We start from the raw sequence: 17,672 nt of genomic DNA on the forward strand, positions 1-17,672 counted from the left end.
GACTAGGTGAGTAAAAGTTAGAGGAAATCACAGAGGCAGGAAATGAAGCTGCCAATAAAACACTGTTGTACTTAGATATTTCAAACATGCGTTTTTAAGTTGAATGAGATCATCTTTATGTTGAATTAAATGATTAACAAGTTACTATACATACCACTGTTATCTTCTATCATCTATAAAAATTGTGAAAGGTTGCAATAAAATTATCATTTTAATCCATGTGAGTTAAATGCTATTAAAATGCTTGCACCAGAATGTGTAAATTTCTGCAGCACATATTTATATAATCTCCTCTTATCCGAGGTTGATCTGATAATGAATTAATTGTCTTTTTTTCCTCCCAAAAAATCCTAATTGCAAAGTCACAGTACAATTGCAGTAAATTAAAACTTTACATATACAGAGTTTATGATGTCACATAATAGCAGGGCAATTTGTATGCGCATAGAAAAGCACCAGAAGCACTCCTTCACTGTTGGTCTCCACCCCTAGGATTAACAGAGTGATGGCACCCATGGCTACAACTTCCTCTTACAGTAAAGGTGAAGTTTGCAGATTTCCCCATCCATCCTAATATAAGGGCCACTAAGGACAGCATGGAGAAACACAACACTCTGAGCAAAAGCGTGCATCAGACATCACCAGGTAACAACACTTCACAGACACTGCCATGAGACTAACTACCATAGATATTTGTTAGATGTATTAAATGCATGTGGTGTCACAAGACTAGGTAAAATGACAGATATGCAGGTAGTTTGCCTGCCACGACACCTAAATTATTTATATGATGTGTTCAGTAATCAAGGTTATATGATTATAATTGCACATATTTATTCATGATTAGTGATTATGATTAACTTCTTAGATCTTATTACAGTGAATGTTTATGTTGAAATTATACAAAGTAAAGGTAATAAACCAGCTGCTATGTTTTTAAGACATCACAAAACTCTTTAAAAAACTGTTTCTCAACCCAGTCTTTATTCAGAACCAACCTGGTCTCATCTTGGGGCCCAGTAAAAAGTCTACATTATTGCTCTGTCTGAGCTCCCACCCATCTGACTCAAGACGTTAGGAACAGCGACTACCTGGTACAGGTGTGCCCGGAGCAGGGCTGGATGGATAGTAATGACTGAGTGGTGGTCTCCAAGGACTGGGTTGAGAAACTTTGATTTCAAGTTTGATTTAAATGCGTGAAATTAACACAGGTGTGTCCTGCAGGTCAGATAATCAAGCTTGCGATGAAGACCTCCCTGATAATCTGTGACCTGTTCGTGTGTGCCTTGCTGGCCAACCTGTGGGGCTCATCCATGGGGCACAGGCTTCACCTGGGCCCCTGTGCCCTGACCGTACATACTCACGAGCTCAGGCATCACTTCCAGCACATTCGCAAGAACATGGTGAGAAAGTGAAGCCTTTAGGCTCCAAATGGCCATTGTTGTATTAGCAGTGAAATGCGAGCAGTTATGCAGTCTGGCTTGTAACTCTGAAATACCCATGATCCTTTTGATGACATAAGAGATGATGTCAGAGACAACTGGAAGATTATGACATGGTCCTTTCACTATTAGAGTGAGAATTTTCTATGACTCCTGTTAATTCCAGCCATGAAGACAGCTACATTTTGGACTATGCACAATAGAATATTTGTAACATTATTTACTATTATTGTTGAACTATTATTATTGGTAAGTCTAGAGACCTGTCACAAAAGCTTAATGGGAAATTCTTGTGTCATCTTTGAAATAATTACACTAAAATAGCTACACCGAAGTAGGAATTTACAGCCAAAGATAATTGTAGACACAAAAGAAATTCTTTCTAGCAGAACTTAATCAATCATGACCTCATCATGCCTGAACCAGAGCCAAAAACTCTGAAGAAGCTTCTTTAAGTTTGACCAGTTTGACAACGAAAGTTTTGTAGCCAAGCATGTCTGCAATCCACACTCACGATGCCATCTCTTGTTACTTACAGATCTCAGAAGACAACCACAAAGGCATGAGACTGCTGAGAGGAGATATATTGAAAAACCTCCAGGTGAGATACTCTCAAACAGCCTGTGTGTGTGTGTGTGTGTGTGTGTGTGTGTGTATGCTTGCAGGTATTAATTGGCTATTTGAACTGCATTCCTTACCTTTTGTTCATTTCCAGGTCACAGACAGCTGCTGTTTCCTCAGGCATGTCCTGCATTTCTACATGGACAAGGTCTTTATCAACTATAGCAGCAGTGTGTCTCTCCACCGCAGAACCACCAGTGTGCTGGCCAACTCATTTCTCAGCATCTCCAAGGATCTAAGAACATGTGTATGTAGCATTCTCTTGCAATACCATCGCACAGTAAATATGTTACAAATAAGCATTTATCACAGTTGGCACCCTGACATTGTAAGATGACTAACGGTGTAAATTAAGCTATTCCCTTCTGACCTTGTGTGCTAATTATGAGCCCTTTGTTTTTGTTTTAAAGCATGCCGAGACACACTGTCAGTGCAGCAAAGAGACCAATGATAAATTTCATACAATTCAAGTCAACTATGATAAGGTAATAATGAGTCGCATTCAACCAGTGATCTACAGCTACACTATAGCCAACACTGAATGATGTAGGTGATCTGGGATCAGTTTTTGTACACAACATTAAATGAACACACACTGGGCAAGAGCTGCCTGACCCCAGCTCTGTCATGGGTGGTAAGCCACTGGTTCTTACTTTGCTCATGTTTTCACATAGCTGGAGATGGGCGCTGCTTCTGTAAAGGCCATAGGCGAGCTGGACTCTCTGCTGGACTGGCTGGAGAGATTCCACAATTAACTGGGGCTGCAGTCTACATCGCAGAGGGCCCACGGCATGCAGGACCCTCAGCGTGCAGAGCACCACAGGTGCAGGACACCGGGCTGCTCACTTATTTAAACAGTAGTGGTTCGTTTAATGAGCCGCTTCAAGACTTTTGTATAAATATTATTTATAAAATGCTTACAAATTGAAAGTGAATATATTTTATTTTTCTGATTGAAACCTGTATTTATAACTGTTGTATATGCTGTGATACAGCAGAAAAGCATTCCTATTACTTGTGTAAGTTTAACAGTAAGCCAAACAGCTACTCTACTGTGCAGCAGTAGGCTATAATATGCCTTGGTTAATATTCATGGTTTAATTAGTGCTTTTTAAAATGTATGTCTGTTTTATTAGTTATCACCACTGTGGTACCAGTTGTGTTTAATTAGTGTTTATACTCATGATGCTATGGTGTCATTCCTGAGAGTAGACCCCTGAGAGGTCAGTTTATTGTGGCTTGAGTTATATTTCAATTTAACTTGAAATGACAATAAGAACATTAACTAAATAAATGTTGACTAACACCAGGTCTTGTGTCTGGAATTGTTGTAGGATTAATGATTTGTTGAAAGAAAGTGTCCTGGCACTGGACATGTCCAGAAAGACTTTTAGCTAGGACAGTGTTCTTGACAATTGCCTAAGAGAGACAAACACAACAAGATGTTTTGTTTATATAGTGCTTTTCCAGAACAAAAGGAGGCTTTGGAGATGAGAACAAGGCACATATACGAATGATAAAGCAAAGACAGGAGCAGACATGAAACAGTAGACAAGCATAGCACATTAATACAGAAGTTAACACATTATAATGAGCATACACTAGACGACAACACAGTCAGTCAGATGGTTGGCACCAAGATGAGTAATCCAGATAAATAACAGGGGTCAAGTTCGTGTGGAGATTTAAACATTTTGATATTTAATGTGAGCAGTAACTGGTAACCAGTGTAAGCTACAGAGGACAGAGGTGACCAGGGCACTTTGTTTGGCATGTGAGAGTACTCCAGCCACTGAGTTCTGAACATACTGTAATATATCCACACTTTTGGTGTGCAGCCTATGAAAAGAACATTACAGTAATCGAGTCGAGAGGTTGATGTATGGTAGTCTCTACTGGCCTCTTGTGGCTAATGATGGCATGACCTTTACTTTATGTCAATACAGCCATTGAATTTTAAATACATTAACTTACACAGAGGGAGAGTGACTCAGGAGATATCAAAGTGAAATAGTTACATACTATGCATATATGTACATCTGATAGTATGTCATTTATATAATTTAGATAATATTAATTTCAGTGATTAAATGGGTAGTTTAATGGAATTAGTTATTGTTATACTGATAATATGGGGTTTTATATTGGGTCTTATATGGTTAGTCTTAAAAGAAATAACTGACCAGTTTTGTGTGCTCATATGAACTTAGCAAATAACACCAGGTGTTTTATACTTTGGGTCATAGGTCAAATTATGTGGGATGGGGGGTCGGACCCTACAAATCAAATTGTCATTTGCACCATCCTACACATCTGTCAAATACTTCCATTTTCCTATGTGTGTCCTCAAAACAGGCCCACATGAGCAACTGTGAACCAGTTCTGTGTCATCGAGAAATTCTGATCAAACCAAACTATGCTTCTGAAAACCTTATAAGGTCTAGCGTTGTGTGTGTGTGTGTGTGTGTGTGTGCGTGTGCGTGTGCGCGTGTAGAGCCGGAGTGGCTAATCGGGAGATTTGGGAGGATTCCCGATGGACCGGCTCTAGTTTGGGCCGATTTGGAGGGGGAAAAAATTTTGGGCCGGATTTGGGCATGAAACTTCCAGGGGCTGGGAGAAAAATGAAAATGGATTCTTTCACATTTTTATAACTTTAGGCAAACTCTTGATGTAAGCATACACCAGCTGTAAATGGCAAAATAAGAAAAATGTGCTATTGATCTAGTCTAAAAATATAACCATGCTGGCCATGCAAGAATCTTATGATTCACCGATGTTCCTTTTTGCACATGAATTTGCGTTGGTAAAATGGAAATTTGAGACCACAAAATAGAGGTGTTAGGCTGAATATTGCCAAGTGAGAAGAGATATTTCTCAACAGTTCTTTCATTAGATCTGAAGTGAAAGGAAGTGAATGGAAAACATGGGTTTGCAGTTTTTGTGACGCATAGCATAGCACTGACCTGGCTTCCTCTGAAACTGCTGCTTCAGGACAAAAAAGTCACTGATTTAACATAATATCACATTCCAGTGCACTTGCTACTGTACAGCGAGTTCTTCTACTGACATGTACAGTAATGTCACATTACTTAGAGCCATTAGAGTGCACTTAGGTCAAGTGTTGCTGTATGACACCATGGTGTGCCTGGTGTGTTGTGCCATAAGACATGATGCGTTTTCCTGTGGTCATTCCCTCACCACTTTGCTTTGACTCATGTGTTATGAAAACAAAAGGTCAAAGATTCTCAAGGGCACTCAAACATCAAAGGTCTGCTTCAAATCACAGAAGTGGGAACCGATGGTAAACGAACCAGCTATGTTGTTTTATTTGTAAAACCCTCTGGACGTGGGGGGGGGGGGGTCATTGGGAGATGATCACGTGTTTATTCCATGGGTGAGCACGCTGACCACAGGCCAACCTCTGGGTGGCATACATTTACACCACGTGACGATCATGTCAGAAAACAGTGCGCACTGCACTCCACCAACAGGAAGTGAAGGCTTGCAAAGACATCACAGAAAAATAGCAACAGGTGTGCAAACTGCAGAACGTGTATGTAACGGATATTAAAGCACCTAACACCCCCCCCCCCCCCCCCACCACCACCACCACCACCACCACCACCACATGCCTTCCTTTGTTTTTGTTTTTGTTTTGTTTTTTCTTTTGCTCCACAGGCCCTGCAGAGTCCGGTGTCTGCCGCATACACGCGCTGTGCTACTGCGTCACTTGCGGCACAGCCATATAAAGAAGAAAAAAAACAGACCTGCGAAACTAAAACGACCGCAGGGAACGATGTGGCACGTTACAGTTCAGCAGTTATTTCCGTTGAAGACAACAAAAGGCCTTTCCCCAATAATTCTATTTTAGCCCAGTATAAGATTTACCATTTATAGCCTGAAGTGTAATTGACCTCTGTCTGATTCAAAATTATTTTGTTGTTATAATAATTATTAATTATTTGTGTCTAATGACTGGCTGACTGTAACGAAGACTAACCCAACCAAATCCAGTTTTGCATGTGTTAGCTTTTCAAATCAAGTCAATTTTACTCATAAAGCACCTCTTACATCATATGTCACAATGCAGCTTTACAAGCGCATGGGTCCAGATCCCTAATGAGCAAGCCAGGGGCAACAGTACCAAGGAAAAACTCCCTAGTCTGGGATTAGGAAGTTTTTTGGAAAGTAGCCCTGTGTTTTCCCCTTACTCACTGACAGAGCCTCTCTACATTGACTGTGACACAAATGACGAGGCAGGCAGTTTATCACATGGAGGGTGTGACAATCTCATGATAAACTGAGTCACAAAACCTGATCAGAGAGGGTCACCACTCCAAATTAGGGTTAATGACATGGCAGGCAGTGACCCAGTACTACAGTAGCCATCCCTACAACTCCACACTCATAACTGAACTGTGGAACAGGTTATCCACGTTATCCGATGTTCCCACATTACAAAGCTATTCATGAACCACTAAGCTGATTCTGAGGTAAAACTCATGAGTAAGGTACTATTACTTTAGGCACTATTCATCCTGAAATGAAACTTTCTATTGCTTAACAGAAACCTGCCTCCCATTTATGTAAAAGAATCGGGGCTTCACACAGTATGACATAGCGGTAATATAAGATTTTATGCAAATCCTGTGGGCATTTTTAACTGCTAAGCTAAGAACAAGAGTTTATGTATTTTTAAATGTGTTGTGTAAAATGTGTGTTGGTGCAAAATGTTTGGACACCCTTGGTATAAGGATGCACCAAATGTTGCAGTTTCTAATTAACATTTGTAAAATGTTAATGTAATGTATATTTTGCTCTGCTCACACCAGCACTGCTAAGTGAAGCCAGATGGTGCTCAGCAACCTATTTTCAATTAGAAGTCTTAAACTACCACCAGCATCAAACTAGGGTCATGTGCTCAGCTTAATGTTTAAAGTAAATAAATATTTTGCGAATCAGGACTTTAATCTAAGTACTGAACTCCAGAAACAACTGTGGGCAATGAATGTTGGAATGTCAAAAAAAAACTTGGAAATAAAATCTAACATGGTTGTCATTCACAAAAAAAAAAAAACCCTGAATGAATGGGAAGATGCAAGAGAGAGAGAGAGAGAGAGAGAGAGAGAGAGAGAGAGAGAGAGAGAGAGAGAGAGAGAGAGAGAGAGAGAGAGAGAGAGAGAGAGAAATAACGGTGTAAGAGGGGGTTATGTATACATAAGACTGCAACTTCACCCCACAGGTAACAGATAGCATTTTATTGTAAATGGGATATAAAAAAAAAGAGTACACACGTCCAAGTGCACTGTAACAATATTTATTGATTGTAACAATATTTATTGATTGTGATTGCCCATTTTTGACAGTTTTACCAGTGTAATACACACACACACACACATACGCACTCACGCACACACACACATGCATGCACATACTCACCAGTGAAGATGGACATTCCAGATTTAGAAAGTAAAACTCCTTCCCAAGACTTTACTCAAGCTTGCTAGATTTTCTAATTAGTGCCAGGTAAAATTAGTGGAATCAACACAATCCAAGAAGCCTGAACAAAACCTTGGTGAGGACTTTTACATTCTGAACTTGGAATGTCCACATCTGCTCACCCACCACTTTATTAGGTACACCTTTATTAGGTACACCTTTCTAGTACCGGGTTGGACCTCCTTTTGCTTTCAGAACTGCCTTAATCCTTTGTGGCATAGAAAACATTCCTCAGAGAGTCTGGTCTATATTGATATGATAGCATCACGCAGTTGCTGCAGATTTGTCAGCTGCACATCCATGTTGCAAATCTCCTGTTCCACCACATTACAAAGGTGCTTTATTGGATTGAGATCTGGTAACTGTGGAGGCCATTCGAGTACAGAGAACTCATTGTCACATTCAAGAAACCAGTCTGAGTTGATTCGCACTTTATGACATGGAGTGTTATCCTGCTGGAAGTAGCCATCAGAAGATGGGCACACTGTGGTCATAAGGGGATGGACATGATCAGCAACAATACTCAGGTAGGCTGTGGCATTGACACGATGCTCAATTGGTACTAATGGGCCCAAAGTGTGTCAGGAAAATATCCCCCACACCATTGCACCACCACCAGCCTGAACCGATGATACAGGGCAGGATGGATCCAGGCTTTCATGTTGATGATGTCAAATTCTACTATCCAAATGTCGCAGCAGAAATTGAGACTCATCAAACCAGGCAATGTTTTTCCAATTTTCTGTTGTCCAATTTTGGTGAACCTGTGCATATTGTAGCCTCAGTCTCCTGTTCTTAGCTGACGGGAGTGACACCCCGTGTGGTCTTCTGCTGCAGTTACCCATCCATCTCAAGATTTGATGTGTTTTTTGTTTTCAGGCTATTTGAGTCACTGTTGCTGTTCCATCAGCTCTAACCAGTCTGGCCATTCTCCTCTGAACTCTGGCATCAACAAGACATTTGTGCCCACAGAACTGCTGCTCACTGGATATTTTGTTTTTTTTCTGACTATACTCTGTAAACCCTAAGAGATTGTTATGAGTGAAAAACCCAGTAGATCAGCAGTTTCTTAAATACTCAGACCAGCCCGTGTGGCACCAACAACCATGCCATGTTCAAAGTCACTTAAATCACCTTTGGTTTGAACTGAGGCAGATCGACTTGGACATGTCTACATTTCTAAATGCATTGAGTTGCTGCCATGTGATTGGCTGATTCGACATTTGCGTTAATGAGTTCTTGGACAGGTGTACCCAATCAAGTGGCCGGTGAGTGTATACACTATATTACCAAAAGGATTCGCTCACCTTCCTTGACTCACATATAAGCTTAAGTGACATCCCATTCCTAATCCATAGGGTTCAATAAGACATTGGTTCACCCTTTGCAAGAACAGCTTCTCTGAAGGCTGTCTACAAGGTTTATGGGGATTTTTGACCATTCTTCCAGAAGCACATTTGAGAGGTCACATACTGATGTTGGACGAGAAGGCCTGGCTATCAGTCTCTGCTCTAATTCATCCCAAAAATGTTCTATCAGGTTGAGGTCAGGTCTCTGTGCAGGCCAGTCAAATTCATCCACACCAGACTCTACCATCCATGTCCTTATAGATCTTGCATGTTGGAAGAGGAGGGAGCCAGCTACAAACTGTTCCCAGAAAGTTGGGAGCATGGAATTGTCCAAAATGTCTTGGTATGCTGAAGCATTCAGAGTTCCTTTCACTGGAACTAAGGTGACAAGCCCTTAACTGACTACAAAGGAAAGTAAATATAAGATGTCATTCTTTAAAATAATCCCATGTATGCAATGGGGGAGAATGGAGGAGAGAGAGAGAGAGAGAGAGAGAGAGAGAGAGACAGACAGACAGAGACAGACAGAAAGAGTGATGACATAGGGCAAGAAGGGGTTACGTATTACCAGTAAAATAATCTCCAGTCTCACAGGAAACAGGAATGATTTTTTTTCTAAATGGGGTATAAAAAAGACCTCCAAGTACTGAAGCACATCTCTCCACCCATAGGGGTTCAGGCAGCTCTTACGAAAGAGTCAACAGCCAGTGACGGGAATCCAGCTTCAACAATGATCCTCCTAAGGGCCCTCCTGCCTTCTCTTCTGACAGCACTGCTGCAAATGCTAAGAGTCTGTGGAGGGCTTCCCAGTCAGGCTGAAAGCTTTACGCTCCTCGTACTCAAAGATATGAGACTATCACGTGAGTATTTTCTGTTTAATTCCACAATAGTTGCAGAGAGAGAGACACACTGTTGCAAAGATTAAGGGCTTGGAGACCAGAGTGCTTTCATGTAAACACAAAAAGGCATAGAAACTTGAGGGGTGGGGGACATTCTTATCTAGCACAGCTGCTGTTCATGTTAGTTTGAATTTGTACATAGATACAGTAGGAAAATGATGTGATTGAGACTGCACTATTAAACAGGACAGTGCTTGAAAATGTTCAAGTATCAGAATCAAACACCTACTCCTTTCTCAGCCGGTGTTGCATGACTAATGCTGTTACGGTGTTACAATGTTAAAATTTGTTTATTTTACAGATTTTCTTTTTTTTTTAAACCACAACTGCACTTTTTTTCCCACCAGTTCATATCTGCTTTGCAATAACAACATAATGCTTTCACGAGAGATGATAAGGTTCATTTTTGTGTGTTTGAACCTGCTGGTCAGTTAATGACGAAGATGTGAAACAGCACTACATGATACATGATTTTCTCAAAAGGCAGTAAGTCAGGCCTCAGGTCTAGAATGAAGACACATGTTGACCTTTGGTCCTACAGCTGCCAATCAACAAATGACCTGAATATGAATAAAACAAACAAATAAAAAAAATGTTAAAGAAAAAAAAAACACATGAGATGGCTACAGCTGACACTGGATGGCCAAAGAGAAGACCCAAATTCCAAAAGCATCCCTGTCAGAAACTGTTCTGAATCTTTGACTTTGAGTCATCATTTACATGCAAATGCTCGCGTTTATGATCAGTGGCTTACAGTAATCAAAACCAAAGCCCTGATGCTTAAGCAAAGTAGGTTTCTCACCTCTCATCTCTGGGGCAGAGAGAAGAAGCTCATGCATCATAGGTTGGTCTTGCCACAAGCACCATCTGGGTTAACCTAGTGGGGTCTGCTTTATCAATCAGTCATGAAAAGATGTGTCAGTCACACTCACTCTGTGTACCTTGAAGATAAACTCAGCCCTTTTTCTTTGAACTCTCAGGACTGAGACGAGTAAATAATACCAGAGATTTATATGCAACTGTCAGAGCGTTTGATTTGTCATAAGCTCATTGATGCCCGCAACACATATATATATATATATATATATATATATATATATATATATATATATATATATATATATATATGTGTGTGTGTGTGTGTGTGTGTGTGTGTGTGTGTGTGTATTCAAATGCTAAAAATGTCCATACATTATACTCAAAGAAAACGTTACTGTTCTACACAGACTGAACTTCCTTTATGTCTGTAATAATGGACAAAAATACACATACATTTTCAAAATGCCCATATTTCACACATGAAGAAATGTGAATTTCCATTATTTACCTTATGCAATACAAGTACACACATGCAAGTGCACTGTAACAAAGTTTATTGATTGTGATTGCCCTGATGCCCATTTTAGACTATATAGATATAATTATAAATATATTAACAAATATAATGTTTTAATAAACATCGTCTCACATTCATTCTGAAATTATCATCTTAAGCCACATACTACAATATCTCTGTCAAATTGGATCATCTAAAGTTGATGATTAAATTCAATACCCTGGAATATAATGCCAACTACCATGGAAATAAGGCTGAAAGAAAATGTCATTGTGTCATCATATGTATCATAAGTTGGATATGTGATTTTTTTTAAAGCTGATTAATAGAATTCTAATGTACTAACATCATGGATAACTGACTATAAAGGAAATTAAATCTAAGATGTCATTCATTTAAAAAATCCCACATATGCTATGCAATGGGGGAGAATGGAGAGAGAGAGAGAGAGAGAGAGAGAGAGAGTGAGAGTGATGACATAGGACAAGAAGGGGTTACGTATTACCAGTAAATGAATCTCCAGTGTCACAGGAAACAGGTAGGAATTTTTTCAAAATGGGGTATAAAAAAGACACCTCCAAGTACCGCAGCACATCTCCACCCATAGGGGTTCAGGCAGCTCTTACGAAAGGGTCAACAGCCAGTGACGGGACTCCAGCTTCAACAATGATCCTCCTACGGGCCCTCCTGCCTTCTCTTCTGACAGCACTGCTGCTCGAGTTCGCTGAATGCAAAAGATTCAACTGCAAAGACAAATGCTGTGAGTTTGTGGAGGGCTTCCCAGTCAGACTGAAAGCTTTACGCTCCTCGTACTCCGAGATACGAGACTATTACGTGAGTATTTTCTGTTTAACTCCACAATAGTGAGAGAGAGAGAGAGAGAGAGAGAGAGAGAGAGAGAGAGAGAGAGAGAGAGAGAGAGAGAGAGAGAGAGAGAGAGAGAGAGAGAGAGAGAGAGACTTAATGCAAAGATTAAGGGCTTGGAGACCAGAGTGCTTTTATGTAAAAACAAAAAGGCATAGAAACTTGAGGGGTGGGGGACGTTCTTATCTAGCACAGCTGCTGTTCATGTTAGTTTGAAGTTGTACATAGTTTTCATGGAGATGACTAAGACAGATATGAGACTGAACTCATGATTCCACATTTGATGTTTGTTCTCCCTGTTCAGGAGGAAAATGATGTGATTGAGACTGCACTATTAAACAGGACAGTGCTTGAAAATGTTAAAGTAAGTATCAGAATCAAACACCTACTCATTTCTCAGTGTTGCATGAATAATGCTGTTACATAGTACATTATTTAAATGTTTTTTTACAGATCTATTTTTTTTAAGCACAACTGCAGTTTTTTCCCACCGGTTCATATCTGCTTAGCAATAACAACACAGTTGTCATAACGAAAGTGGAGAATCTAAAGAGAGTACTACCGTTGAAAAACCGGCTGACTAACCAGATCTGATATTCGCTGTCTCGTTTCTCTTACAGAGTCCATATGGATGTCATGTAATGAAGGACATTTTGCATTTTTACTTGGAAACCGTTTTACCAAGTGCTGCCTCAGAAGTCAAAAGGCACTTCAAAACGCCAATAGACGCGATCGGAAACATCTTTCTGGAGCTGAAGAGGGAGCTTGTAAAATGCGTAAGTGCCGCGGTTTTTTTGCTTACTGAAATGTCGCACTTTATGGCCATTTAAAGAGGCGAGTGTCCACATGTTAAAATTGCAAAACATAGTTAATCAGCGTCCATACAGAAAACGCACTGCAAGAGTATCAATGGCTCGGGCTTTTAACGCGCAAACAACCAAATTAGTAATGCGTAAAAGTTCGTAAGACATGCAATACCAAGCGTCAGCGACAGGTGTTTACGTTCGCCCTCCAATATTACATTTACCCATAACGTGCAATTAATACATGTGTTTTGCTACAGAGGAGTTACTTCGCTTGTCAAAAACCATTTGAAATTTCAACCATCCAAAACTCATATAATCAAGTAAGTGTTAATAAATAAAAACATATGCAAACCACAAATCAGTCATATACGCACACATATACATATCTAACATATGCATATCTATCCATATATATACATGAGATGTATAATGATGGTTACGCCTGTGTGGCTCAAAGGGTAATTTTTTGTTTTGCTTTTAGATGGCGGATAAAGGATTATACAAAGCCATGGGAGAGCTGGATTTGTTGTTCAACTACATTGAAGATTATTTGGCATCAAAAAGACTTAACAACTAAATGCAAATAAGGACACAACGGATAACCTGGGATTACGTGATGCATAATATTATAGTTTTGGAATACGCACTGGATATTGTATAGAAGTCTTAATGTATGATTATGTTATTACCATGATCTGGCCTCTACTTGAATAACGACAGGTCCATCTCTGGTATGCAGTCACACTACGTCCGCCATGTTTGTTTGCTTTCTAGAGTATGATCTCTTGAAAGGTTCTCAGGGATGATGTTCTTAGAACAACCAAGTTCAAGAAATGTTCTTTTATAAGTCACATTGACCAAGGCTATTCGTAAACATAGTTGCTTTTGGCAATTATAATTTAAATCTAGGGGAAAATTAAGTGTGAATAAATATTTATTAAGATCGCTTTATTTTCTAATTTATTTTTTTATATGTTGTGTAAATTATATCTGCAAATGTTGAACATGCCAATGTCTGCTAAAGTATCATGTTTATGATGTAATATATTTGGAACTATTAAACAAACTGTAAGTTACATATTGTCTCATGTTCATTTTGTTAGTTCTTCAGTAATGCTGCAAATCATACATCTTGTGAGGGAGTGTAATTAAAAAAATACTGAGGACATGAATAATACAGTCTTGGCATGGATATGCGAGACCAGGGTGTGCCTAAACCTGAGTAAAGGCAGTGTCTGAAGAACGAGATCTCTAACCTCAGTACTGACCTAAATAGGCGCAATTTCCAGCAACTCACATCTTTACAGTAACATCACACAGCTCTTGTCGCTTCACAGACTATATAAGAACAAAAACGTGTAACTGTCATGTAGCTCCAGCACGCTGACTCGGGGTGAGAGCGGTCTTGTGTCAGCAAAAAAAAAAAAAAAAAAAGAAGAAGTAGTACTAGTTTCAGTTATGGCGGTGCTGAGTAAAGCTTTGAGGTGTTAGTTAGTGTCGCATTGTAATTTCGGAAACCAAAAGCACTTTGCATGAACATAAAATGAGATTACATTTGGATTGCACAAATTCGCACCCATCCTTCTAGCTCAAACAAAAAAAAAAGTTGTGCGCAGCTGTGACTGGGACTTGGAGTGCTGATGTAGTTCAGAAGCTCATCCAAAGAAGAAAGCTGAGGTGGAACTGGGATTGGCACCAGAATTATTTCCAGATTCCTCTATCAACTCTGGCCTCACCATCTCTTACAGGAAGTACCCTCCACATCCTTTCTGACAGGATATAGTCCACGTCACCATAAGGAACAAACTTGGCCCAGCCAGACTGAGTCAACTTTTTAAATTATGCCAATCTGGGAATCTTGCTCAATAGACCCAAAGAAAAAAAAATCCTTGTATGACTGAACAGACATTTTTCTTACGAAGACTTTCGTGGCATTAGCACACATATGCAGGAATGCAAAACCAGTGGGACGATGAAACTACTTGCACATGCACATTCAACAAACATAAAACCCATCTTAGACGTACTAAGTCTATAGGTCATCTGTTTTCCATGCACATGCGTTTACCATCCACTAGCCCTTGTGAGTATGTATGCAAAAAAGAAATCATAGCTGGATGATGCATGATGTCCAGTCTTAACTGCTGAACTATGGTGTCATGAACTTCAGACTTAGCTCCAGTATTTCAAGACTGCAAGTGTACAATAGTACTCTTCATATTAGGTAGAAGGTAACCTGTGCTAACATCTGTGTCCTTTCCCCTGGACATGGAAGCCATCTATAGTTATCTGCTTTAATTTTGCAGCTTAAAGATGAATCGATCCAGGATTCTGCATGCCTTTTAAATAAGTGTCAAATTATGTATTTGTGTAGGCGTGTATATTCAATTGATCATGTGAAAGTGTTCTGTGTATCACATCTGCCTCTGCCCACACAAAGAACTAAAGTACATACTGTACTTATTATTTAGCGGCACACGGTGAATGTCGTTTGTTACTGAATGACGTGTGTGAAAAATCGCACATGCTATTGGATAATTACACTATCCATCTTTGAGTTTCCTTTTAACAGATGCTGCAGCTGCTTTGACATACCTCTGCCAGGTCAAATTAAACCATCAATAAGATTAAAGTATAAAATAAAATTAAGATGAGCTTTTTTGGTTAGAATCTTACCACAGCAAAGACGTTAAAGCAAAACATTTTAACCTCAAAAATGTAGATGCACTCGAGATCAGCACTACAGCTATGTCTGCAGTTCACACTGCAGACATATGCAACGAGTGCATTTGGAGAAATCATGAGGGCTAAGAGAAGTTCAGCAAGAGCACAAGTCCCCAGTGTCAGATTGTGACAAGTCATCGTTCTCAGTAGGAGGAAGACATTTGTGAATTAATAAGTATTCATTCACAGTAACAGGATCAGAGTATACCATACATGGGCATCATTCACAGAAGCACTTATTGGATTTGAAATTTTTTTGTATTTCAAAATTATTCCAGTCATCTGCTCACTGCCAGCCAATGATCCAGATATTAAATCATTGACATGTTGAAAGATGTACATCTTAAATGACGTTCGTGTTACTGAATGACACACTTAATGGTGTACACGTTGAAGAGGCTTGTCGGGTTTACCCTTTTCTTTCTTACATGAAAGTTTTTTTGTTAATTCACCAAAGCAGTGCACATTGCATCGAGCAGAGTGCAACTTGAAAAAGGCGTTAAATGTGTGAAAGCGCACATTAATCTCTGGAACAGAAAGATCTCAGACAATGATTGATCTAGATCCAAGATAAGCTTTTGCTGCTTGTAAATGTTTATTTCACAGATCACTTTACTTAAATGGGTGTGGCTGAGACCGATATTCACCTAGTTATGTTTACCAACATTGAAAGTACTTTGAGTCGGATTCTGAAAATCAAACTATTGAGAGACAACTGGCTTACAGTCAGACGACACCCAGAGAGGCAGCTGACTTGCATAGCACACTATTGGACTTCCAGGCATTGTTCAGACTTTTCTAGGATGAGAAAGACTCCCATCGTATTATTGTACATTATAAGTTTCCTGATTAGGTCTACACCTGTGCAATGTGCAAAATGTTTTCTTGAGTGACCTTTTGCCAATTTCCTGCCTTCCCATCATCCAACAGTACAGCAGTGTAACAAATGCAACCTCACGCCAAGAGAACAATTAGCCAAGCAGAACTCAGAAAGGAAAGGCCAATTTTGGTGAGAAACGAGGTGGAGTGTTAGCCTCACATGGACAATGCCATTAAAAATAAGATTGACCAAAAAAAAAAAAAACATCAAAATGAAGACTTTTTATGTTCTTCAGAAATCTCTGAACGGTGTTCTGAACACATCCCACAAAGTATTACAAGGTGTATAAGCCTCGTTTGATCAAAACCAAACACGCTTTGACAAACTGCCAATATCTAGAGTTGAAAAAATGCCAAACCCCAAAACCTCAGTTATGTCAAGGGTTACCGGAGGGCAACACAAGGTTGATGTACAACCTCAGCCACAATTACCAACTGTCATTAGAACCGCTCACATCACACATGTAAAATGTAAAAAATTGCTCACTTTAAACATCCAAAATGAATCATTTCTGTATCACAGCATTGTTGCAAGTAATTTACAACTACATTTACACAAAAATACACTATACTGCCAAAAGTATTCACTTATCTATGCAAATCATTGGATCCAGGTGTTCCAGTCAGTCACTTCCATGATCACAGGTGCATACAACAAAGCACTTGAAACCATGGACGTAATTTTGATTTCAAAAGTGGGGGGGGGGGACATGGATTCGTCGCTATTTAAATATTTGGTTTTAACTGTAAAAACTGGGGGGGACCAAAACCAGCTTTTGAAAAAGTGGGGGGGGACATGTCCCCCCCCCCCAAATTACGTCCGTGCTTGAAACAATGAGTCTCATGGCCGAGCAGCCATGTCCAAACCTTGCATCACAAAACGCAATGCAAAGTGTTGGATGCAGTGGTTGTCAGCACGCCGCCACTGGACTCTAGAGCAGAAAAGACATGGTCTCTGGAGTGACCGTTCACACTTTTCCGTCTGGCAATTTGATGGTCTGGTTTTGGTGGTTGCCAGAATGGTATGTCAGACTGCATTGTCCAAGTGTAAAGTTTAGTGGAGGGATATTATGATGCAGGATTGTTTTTAGTTTGGTTGAGGGTTTTATGGGGTGGGGCTGGTTTTAAGAGTTGGGTTCAGCCCCTTAGATGCAGTATAAGAAACTTTTTATGATTTAGCAAACCAAGACAGTCTCATGCTTCTGGAAGAATGGTCAAAATCCCCATAAAAAAAAAAGAAAGAGAGAGAGAAA

The 17,672-nt window shown here is 39.8% G+C and overlaps 2 protein-coding genes across 3 annotated transcripts; both read left to right on the forward strand.

The window, feature by feature from the left end:
• The first annotated feature begins 423 nt into the window (after window positions 1-423).
• On the forward strand, window positions 424-3,325 carry il19l (interleukin 19 like). Its single transcript, XM_076989222.1, has 6 exons — window positions 424-645; window positions 1,225-1,403; window positions 1,981-2,043; window positions 2,158-2,310; window positions 2,474-2,548; window positions 2,738-3,325. Exons 1-6 carry the CDS (start codon window positions 597-599, stop codon window positions 2,816-2,818), a joined length of 600 nt encoding a protein of 199 aa, XP_076845337.1. The 5' UTR covers window positions 424-596; the 3' UTR covers window positions 2,819-3,325.
• A 6,238-nt stretch (window positions 3,326-9,563) lies between these two features.
• il10 (interleukin 10) lies at window positions 9,564-13,892 on the forward strand. Of its 2 annotated transcripts, XM_076989153.1 has the most exons (6): window positions 9,564-9,771; window positions 11,853-11,980; window positions 12,315-12,374; window positions 12,631-12,786; window positions 13,074-13,136; window positions 13,298-13,892. In XM_076989153.1, the coding sequence occupies exons 1-6, from the start codon at window positions 9,642-9,644 to the stop codon at window positions 13,391-13,393; spliced, it is 633 nt and encodes a 210-aa protein (XP_076845268.1). In that variant the 5' UTR covers window positions 9,564-9,641; the 3' UTR covers window positions 13,394-13,892. The 2 variants fall into 2 exon arrangements, with proteins under 2 accessions (XP_076845268.1, XP_076845269.1); XM_076989154.1 differs by lacking the exon at window positions 9,564-9,771 and having other exon boundaries at window positions 10,970-11,980.
• The last annotated feature ends 3,780 nt before the right edge of the window (window positions 13,893-17,672 follow it).

Source organism: Brachyhypopomus gauderio, unplaced genomic scaffold, assembly GCF_052324685.1.
Source record: "Brachyhypopomus gauderio isolate BG-103 unplaced genomic scaffold, BGAUD_0.2 sc66, whole genome shotgun sequence".
NCBI lineage: Eukaryota > Metazoa > Chordata > Actinopteri > Gymnotiformes > Hypopomidae > Brachyhypopomus > Brachyhypopomus gauderio.

Excerpts from the sequence above, each read along its gene's own strand:
- il19l (XM_076989222.1), top strand. The coding sequence starts at position 597 with ATGGAGAAACACAACACTCTGAGCAAAAGCGTGCATCAGACATCACCA. Across the intron at positions 1,404-1,980 it reads AGCACATTCGCAAGAACATG|ATCTCAGAAGACAACCACAA; the intron begins GTGAGAAAGTGA and ends TGTTACTTACAG. Across the intron at positions 2,311-2,473 it reads CCAAGGATCTAAGAACATGT|CATGCCGAGACACACTGTCA; the intron begins GTATGTAGCATT and ends TTTGTTTTAAAG.
- il10 (XM_076989154.1), top strand. The coding sequence starts at position 11,702 with ATGGGGTATAAAAAAGACACCTCCAAGTACCGCAGCACATCTCCACCC. Across the intron at positions 11,981-12,314 it reads CCGAGATACGAGACTATTAC|GAGGAAAATGATGTGATTGA; the intron begins GTGAGTATTTTC and ends CTCCCTGTTCAG. Across the intron at positions 12,375-12,630 it reads CAGTGCTTGAAAATGTTAAA|AGTCCATATGGATGTCATGT; the intron begins GTAAGTATCAGA and ends TTTCTCTTACAG.